The 8,674-nt window shown below is 38.7% G+C and overlaps 1 protein-coding gene across 1 annotated transcript; it reads left to right on the forward strand.

The window, feature by feature from the left end:
* The first annotated feature begins 2,038 nt into the window (after positions 1-2,038).
* Positions 2,039-4,485, forward strand: LOC306854934 (nuclear receptor subfamily 0 group B member 1-like). Its single transcript, XM_079393254.1, has 2 exons — positions 2,039-2,685; positions 3,416-4,485. The coding sequence occupies exons 1-2, from the start codon at positions 2,133-2,135 to the stop codon at positions 3,655-3,657; spliced, it is 795 nt and encodes a 264-aa protein (XP_079249380.1). The 5' UTR covers positions 2,039-2,132; the 3' UTR covers positions 3,658-4,485.
* The last annotated feature ends 4,189 nt before the right edge of the window (positions 4,486-8,674 follow it).

The following is an 8,674-nucleotide window of genomic DNA, read 5'->3' on the forward strand; positions in this document are numbered from 1 at the left end:
ATTCAAGTTATAAAAAATATAATTGTACATCTAAATGTTTTAAATGTGTTTTCTAAAGTTTTTTGTAATTTTTAATGCACTTTTATAAAAACAATAACTCACAGACCAAAAAATCATGCATAGCGTCATGCAAACTGATAAAGTCTTATTATGGGATACATATTTGCTGTAGCTGGCACTATTGACCAGCATTGGCAGGCAGAATAATAGCCTTAATGCATGTGTTTTAGGTTCATTTTTGGAAGATGGAGAGACAAATCTGTACTTATTTGAGAAGGTCTTGATGAAAGTAATGGGAGTGCATTAGATAATCAGGTCAGGTAAATATATACACTCACTGGCCACTTTATTTATTTATTTTGCCTTTAGAACTGCCTTAATTCTTCATGGCATAGATTCAACAAGGTGTTGGAAACATTCCTCAGAGATTTTGGTCCATATTGACATGATAACATCACGCAGTAGCTGCAGATTTGTCGAACGCACATCCATGATGTGAATCTCCCGTTCCACGACATCCCAAAGGTGCTCTATTGGATTGAGATCTGGTGACCGTGGAGGCCATTTGAGTAAAGTGAACTCATTATCATGTTCAAGAAACCAGTCTGAGATGATTTGAGCTTTGTGACGGTGCATTATCCTGCTGGAAGTAGCCATCAGAAGATGGGTACACTGTCATCATAAAGGGATGGGCATGGTCAGCAACAATACTCAGGTAGGCTGTGGCGTTTAAACGATGCTCAATTGGTACTAAGGGGCCCAAAGTGTGCCAAGAATATATCCCCCACACCACCACCTGAACCGTTGAGACAAGGCAGGATGGATCCATGCTTTCATGTTCTTTACGCCAAATTCTGACCCTACCATCTGAATGTTGCAGCAGAAATCGAGACTCATCAGATTAGGCAACGTTTTTCCAGTCTTCTATTGTCCAATTTTTGGTGAGCCTGTGCGAATTGTAGCCTCCGTTTTCTGTTCTTAGCTGACAGGAGCGGCACCCGGTGTGGTCTTCTGCTGCTGTAGCCCATCTGTGTTGTGCGTTCAGAGATGGTAACAGATGTTACTGTTGCCTTTCTATCATCTCTAACCAGTCTGCCCATTCTCCTCTGACCTCTGACATCAACAAGTCATTTTCGTCCACACAACTGCCGCTCACCGGATATTTTCTTTTTCGGACCATTCTCTGTAAACCCTAGAGATGGTTGTGTGTGAAAATCCCAGTAGATTAGCAGTTTTTGAAATACTCAGACCAGCCCGTCTGGCACCAACAACCATTCCACGTTCAAAGTCACTTAAATCCCCTTTCTTCCCCATTCTGATGCTCGGTTTGAACTTCAGCAAGCAATTGAACAGGTGTGCCTAATAAAGTGGCCGGTGAGTGTATATATATATATATAATTTTTTTGTTTGTTTTTTTTTGGTACAGTTGCTGATATTTATATGGTCAAAAAGATAAAATTCTGATAGGTGTTTAAATGGTTAGTTCTGTTATCAAAACTCTGTAGTTTTTATTGAGGGGCAAAACATATAATACAACACAATACAATGAGAGATGTACAAAAATGTTTCATTAAAGACTGATGTATCATATTTGATACTCACATTTCAACATTAATTTTCTAAAAAAACTTGAAATTATCAAGTTTACCTTCTAAAAAAATAGCCTAAACACAGCAGTAAGATGACACAAGGAATGTAGTAGATTGTGTACAACAGGTTTTAAAGCTTCGATTATGTTGATAATTTAGAGACCTTTGAAATTTGTGCATCAAATATGATAGAGTACTTTATAGGATTAGGCAATTGTACTTGAGTTTATGGTTTGGCTGGTCCTCTCAATGTTGGTGATTTTAGCTTTTATGGATTTTTTGGGGACATTGGATGCCCAATCATGCACAGTGGGCAAAACCTGATGTGGCAAAACCCCACATCACTACAGGGACTATAGCGCCCCCTATGTTTGCATAAGAGAGAGACAGTGGGAGGCGTCCAGCGCTCTTTAAAAACTCTAAACTATTTGGCATTTGGGTGGATGGTAACACACAGACCTCAGCCATGCATGGACATCCCCAAGCGTAAAGCTCATAAGGGTTTCAGCAACGAAACGTAACAGTCCCCGCAGCACCAGGAGGATGGCGTACTTTGACAGCAGCTGCCACTGCAGCAGCGAAAGGCGACAGAACAGCATCTTATATAGCATTTTAAAAAACGATAGTCAGTCTGCGCAACTTGGGAACCAGCCAAGGACCCCGAGGCTCGCCTTGTCAATGCGCGCGTGTGCGTGCGGCTCCAAGAGGAAGGTGTCTCTCCGCTCCCCTCAGACCACATGCAAAGCCGCTTCCGCGGTCCTGGTCAAGACCCTGAAGTTCGTGAAGAACGTGCCGTGTTTCCGGGAGCTGCCGGTGGATGACCAGCACATGCTGGTGCGGAGCAGCTGGGCGCCGTTGCTGGTGCTCGGCATGGCGCAGGACAGGATCGACTTCGAGACTTCGGAGACACAAGAGCCCAGCATGCTGCAGCGGATATTAACGAGCGGACAGGACAAGCAGGACAGCCAGAGTAATAACGGCGGAGTGGCGTTGACCGACGTTCAGGGTATTAAAATGTTTCTGCGGAAATGCTGGGGACTGGACATAAGCACTAAGGAGTACGCGTACTTAAAAGGGGCTATTCTCTTCAATCCAGGTGAGACACACTTGCTACACTGTAACACCTGAATTGGGACACTTCCAAACTGCCGTTAAGAATGACCGGTTTTATTATGACTCACACTTAAATAAATATATTAACATTCATAACAACAACAACAACAATAATAATAATAATAATTATTATTATTATAAAACCCGAATTAAGACAGTTCATAGTTGCTTTTAACTGCTTTACATTTAAATCACATTGTAATAATTAATATTAATAATATTAATCATAATAATAATCATAATGCATACATACATGCAAACATGCATGTATACATATCTAAATTACAGTTCATAGTTGCTATTAACTTTAACTGGCTTAAATTTAGATCAAAGTGTAAATAATTATATTTATAATCATTAACTGTATAATAATATAATGATGATAATACACACAACTAGAGAAATATCAATATTTAAAAATAGTGCTTTGTTTTTCTTAAGCTGCTTTTAATATTATAATAATAATATAATTACTGTAATATGCTAATAATAATAATAATAATGTTGGGGCATGTAACAGATCAGTAATTCAAATATGAATATATGACCATATATGAATCAAAGTTTCATGACGTTTCTTTGTTTATCATGAATTGTTTTCAAAAATTCATAATTTAGAGAATTAGTGTACAGGTAATCAAAAGGTATCTTTTTCACATCAAGTTATTTCTGGTACAGGATATAAGAAGTCTTTTTCCATCTCTTGTTCTTAGATGTTGCAGGGCTGCAGTGCCAACATTACATTCAGGCACTGCAGAGCGAGGCGAACCAGGCACTTAATGAGTATGTCAGAATGATTCACCGCGGGGACAGTGCAAGATTCGCCAAACTCTTCCTCGCCCTCTCCATGCTGAGATCCATCAACGCCAACGTGGTGGCTGGTCTCTTCTTCAAACCGGTCATTGGCGCTGTCAACATGGAGGAGCTTCTTCTGGAGATGTTTTATGGAAAATAAACTCTAATGCAAATGTCTGGACAGAATGATCAAACTTGGAAAGAGTGGCAGTCAGCAGTGAATGGACAGATTTTGAAAATGACTGATTCCTTTTTACACATGCTATTTTTGTACGATATATAAGAGCTCTCTTTTTGCCTTCTGAGTTGAACTCATCGCTGAATCCAAAGTTGATGACAATGTTTTTTCCATTTGGGGAAAGAGCTTTATTACTTTGTTCTGATTGTGCTGTTTTTTCTTGTGTGTGTTTTTTTTTTTTGTTTACTTGCTTTCCTGTGATGTTGTGCAGCCTTCTGATGAATGTTATTTGATTCTCTGTGACACTTTGTAATAACTTTCATTAAGAAATCATTAACAAGCATTCATTTATATGTATTGCATTTAATATATACATTGAAATATAATTATATTTGATTTAAATAATATATTACATTTATCAACAACAACAATAATAATAATATATCTTTATATTTCATGACATCAATTTGAATACAAATGAACTAATGACCTGTTTTGCATTTTATAATAATTTTAATTTGTAATAGCCTAATTTTGGTTGGTATTGTTAATGAAAGCTATTATAAAATGTAAACTATATTTGAATATTAGAAAGTATTGTACATTTTTGTTATGCAATGACATAATGAAACAGTTACACTCCTTCACAATTACCACAACATGATTGACAGGTAGCCTATGTATTTTTTGCATTAGAGTAACAATGCAATTTTGAAAAACATCAAAGTGATGACAGACCTAAGCACAAATACAAAACAGATATGAAAATAAAAATATTAATTAGGAAATAATTGATTGTGGCATTGTTCTTCAATGTAGTTTACCAAACCACTGCATATGTCGTCGATACCCCAGTAGATGGCGACAAGTTACTGTCTTAATGAGTGAGTCATAACCATGTATTCAAACGATTCGTTCAGAAAAGTGAATAGCCTATATCACTGAATTATTCATTTAACTTATTCAAATGCCTCTATGTGTGAGTCACTGAATTCACGAACTGATTCTTTCAAAAACTTTGATTCATTCAGGAGCGAATCGACAGGATTGTGCTTTAACAGTTCATCCTGCTATGACATTGAAACAGTTGTCAAAAATATTCAAATACATTTTCTAGAGTGAATTATCATAGTACAGTTATTATATTTAAGCAGGTCCTGCAGTGTCCACTCTGAGAACGTTATTAAGTCATTTATTAAGTGATTAAGTCATTAAAGAATCATTTGCATCCTGTCTGTCAGAAGTTGAACCAGTTAAGCATCTTTCACCTCTTCAACGTGAAAGTGGCCTAATGGTTAGAGAGTCGGACTTGTAATCCGAAGGTTGCGGGTTCGAGTCTCCGGCCGGCAGGAATTGTAGGTGGGGGGAGTGAATGTCCAGCGCTCTCTCCACCCTCAATACCACGACTGAGGTGCCCTTGAGCAAGGCACCGAACCCTCAACTGCTCCCCGGGCACTGCAGCATAAATGGCTGCCCACTGCTCCGGGTGTATGTTCACGGTGTGTGTGTGCACGTTGGATGGGTTAAATGCAGAGCACGAATTCCGAGTATGGGTCACCATACTTGGCTGAATGTCACTTCACTTCACTTCACTTCACTTCACTTCACTTCACTTCACTTCACTTCAACCTTTGAAAAACAGCTAATATAATGAGGAAGAATAACTAGGCACTCTGTGTGTGTTTATGAAGACCTTGTTGGGCAGGAGGGAGGAGATGATAGATGACTGTTGAGACGAGGAGTCCTCTCCTTCATTCATAGCGCTTTCCAATATGCTGTCACCAAATGTATTTTTAATGAGTCTGACTAACTTTGGCGGCCTGTTCTTGAAGGTCGCGGTGACCCCATTTCTTTCTCTGTAACTGTGCAGCTGAGCATTCTGTGTCACATATTCCCCTTATGTATGGAATTGTGGCTTTGTAGCTTTATTCATGGCAAAAGGTTAGTCTTCAAGTAGAAAGCGCTGTTCTAGTCATTGTTGGACTTTGTTGGAGCATAAAAGTACAGAAAAACATGTGAAATAAATCTATTAGGGTGCATTGAAAGGTCCTTGTATAATAAAATAAAACAAAATAAACATAATTAGACAAAAATCCAAGATTTACCTCCTTTTCATATAAAATAAAATACAGACACTACAAATGTCTAATGGTTGTTTTGAAGACAACTGTCTAGCCTGTCATAGCTGAGCCAGGGACAGGTGAGATCGAAGAGAAGAGAGCTTGTCATGGTGGGCTAATGGATATAGCTTCATAACTTTACGGTTGAACCACTGATGTCACATGGACTATTTTAACGATGTCCTTACTTTTTGGGCCTTGAATGTGGTAGCTGTGCTGCTGTCAATGCAGGGTTAAAAAGCTCTCGGATTTCATCAAAAATATCTTAATTTGTGTTCCGAAGATGAACGAAGGTCTTTTGAGTTTGGAAAGACATGAAGTTGAGTAATTAATTACAGAAATGTAATGTTTGGGTGAACTAACCCTTCATTACTTTTATTCAGCAAGTACACATTAAATTGATCAAATGTGACACTGTGAGTCAATATGTGTTTTATTTGCAATACACTGTGTTTTAACAGTGTATGCAAATTCAAATGTGCTTCCTGTAGTTGCGTCACACATTTGATGTCAAATACCATTGGCTCTCATGTATCACCACTGACACTGATGTCAAACCTGGCTACTCGTTTAGAATATTTCTTAACTACAGTGGGGCAAATAAGTATTTGATACACTGCCGATTTTTCAAGTATTCCCACTTACAAAGAATGGAGAGATCTGTAATTTTCATCATAGGTACACCTCAACTGTGAGAGACAGAATCTAAAAAATAAATCCAGAAAATCACATTGTATGATTTTTAAATAATTAACATCCATTTTATTGCATGAAATAAGTATTTGATCACCTACCAACCAGCAAGAATTCTGGCTCTCACAGACCTGTTAGTCTGTCTTTAAGAAGCCCTCCTATCCTCCACTCATTACCTGTTTTAATTGCACCTATTTGAACTTGTTACCTGTATAAAAGACACTTGTTCACACACTCAATCAATCAGACTCCAACCTCTCCACTATGGGCAAGACCAAAGAGCTGTCTAAGGACACTAGGGACAAAATTGTAGATCTGAACAAGGCTGGGATGGGCTACAGGACAATAGGCAAACAGCTTGGTGAGAAGGCAACAACTGTTGGCGCAATTATTAGAAGATGGAAGAAATTCAAGATGACTGTCAATCTCCCTCGGACTGGGGCTCCATGCAAGATCTCGCCTCGTGGAGCATCAATGATCCAGAGAAAGGTGAGGGATCAACCTAGAACTACACGGGAGGACCTGGTCAATGACCTGAAGAGAGCTGGGACAACAGTCTCAGCGGTTACCATTAGTAACACACTACACCGTCATGGATTAAAATCCTGCAGCACGCGCAAGGTCCCCCTGCTCAAGCCAGCACATGTCCAGGCCTGTCTGAAGTTTGCCAAAAACCATCTGGATGATCCAGAGGAGGCATGGGAGAAGGTCATGTGGTCAGATGAGACCAAAATAGAACTTTTTGGTATAAACTCCACTCGCCGTGTTTGGAGGAAGAAGAAAGATGAGTACAATCCCAAGAACACCATCCCAACTGTGAAGCATGGGGGTGGAAACATCATGCTTTGGGGGTGCTTTTCTGCAAAGGGGACAGGACAACTGCACCGTATTGAGGGGAGGCTGGATGGGGCCATGTATCGCGAGATTTTGGGCAACAACCTCCTTCCCTCAGTATGAGCATTGAAGATGGGTCGTGGTTGGGTCTTCCAGCATGACAGTGACCCCAAACACACAGCAAGGGCAACTAAGGAGTGGCTCTGTAAGAAGCATTTCAAGGTCCTGGAGTGGCCTAGCCAGTCTCCAGACCTAAACCCAATAGAAAATCTATGGAGGGAGCTGAAACTCCGTGTTGCCCAGCGACAGCCCCAAAACTTGAAAGATCTGGAGAAGACCTGTATGGAGGAGTGGGCCAAAATCCCTGCTGCAGTGTGTGCAAACCTGGTCTAGAACTACAGGAAACGTCTGACCTCTGTAAATGTAAACAAAGGTTTCTGTACCAAATATTAAGTTCTATTTTTTTATTGTATCAAATACTTATGTCATGCAATAAAATGGAAATTAATTATTCAAAAGTCATACAATGTGATTTTATGTGTTTTTTTTTTTATATTCTGTCTCTCACAGTTGAGGTGTACCTACGATAAGAATTACAGATCTCTCCATTCTTTGTAAGTGGGAACATTTAGAAAAATCGGCAGTGTATCAAATACCTATTTGCCCCACTCTATATGTCATGATTATTGTCTTTTTTTCATAAATGTCCACAAATGGTTGCTTGCCACACTTGACTAGCTTATCCTTCAGACTGTGTTAATTTATGTCTGTTTATACGGTATTCTCTGGGGCATTGGTCTGAAGTGCTGTAATCTGATTTTATAAGATGCTATGTTAAGTTCTCTGTCCATTCTTACACACAGGGAAGGTGATGACAGCCATGATCAGCAGACCCAACATTTCACAGAAACGTAATGGCTGTAGCGCACTGAAAACCCCCACCCTCTAGCATTGGTATACAAATGGTCTCCTGTGTTCCTCTAAATGTATTTTATTGAAGATCCTGCTGGTATGAGGGATAAGCAAATCTTTGAACTTTTTAAAAAGATTATTTCTTATTATATTTTATTTATTAAACTTTTGCTCAAAAAGGCTGATCAGCACTCAAAATCAGTATTTATTTGACAGCACAGCACACATAAAAAAAAACGTAGCTAGGATTTTATGAAACATAGCTTTTAAGAATTTTTCACACAATCATGACATAATTTTAGTTTTAAATATTTCCTATTTACTCTGTATACATGCCAGCATTATTTTTTACTTTAGTATTTATTTATATTTTCAATATACTTGTAGTTTAAGATTTTAATTTTAATTGTACTATTTAATAAAAAATGTTATTGTCAGTC

This window comes from Barbus barbus (genome assembly GCF_936440315.1).
Source record: "Barbus barbus genome assembly, chromosome: 35".
Taxonomy (NCBI): Eukaryota; Metazoa; Chordata; class Actinopteri; order Cypriniformes; family Cyprinidae; genus Barbus; species Barbus barbus.

Excerpts from the sequence above, each read along its gene's own strand:
- LOC306854934 (XM_079393254.1), top strand. The coding sequence starts at position 2,133 with ATGGCGTACTTTGACAGCAGCTGCCACTGCAGCAGCGAAAGGCGACAG. Across the intron at positions 2,686-3,415 it reads GGCTATTCTCTTCAATCCAG|ATGTTGCAGGGCTGCAGTGC; the intron begins GTGAGACACACT and ends TCTTGTTCTTAG.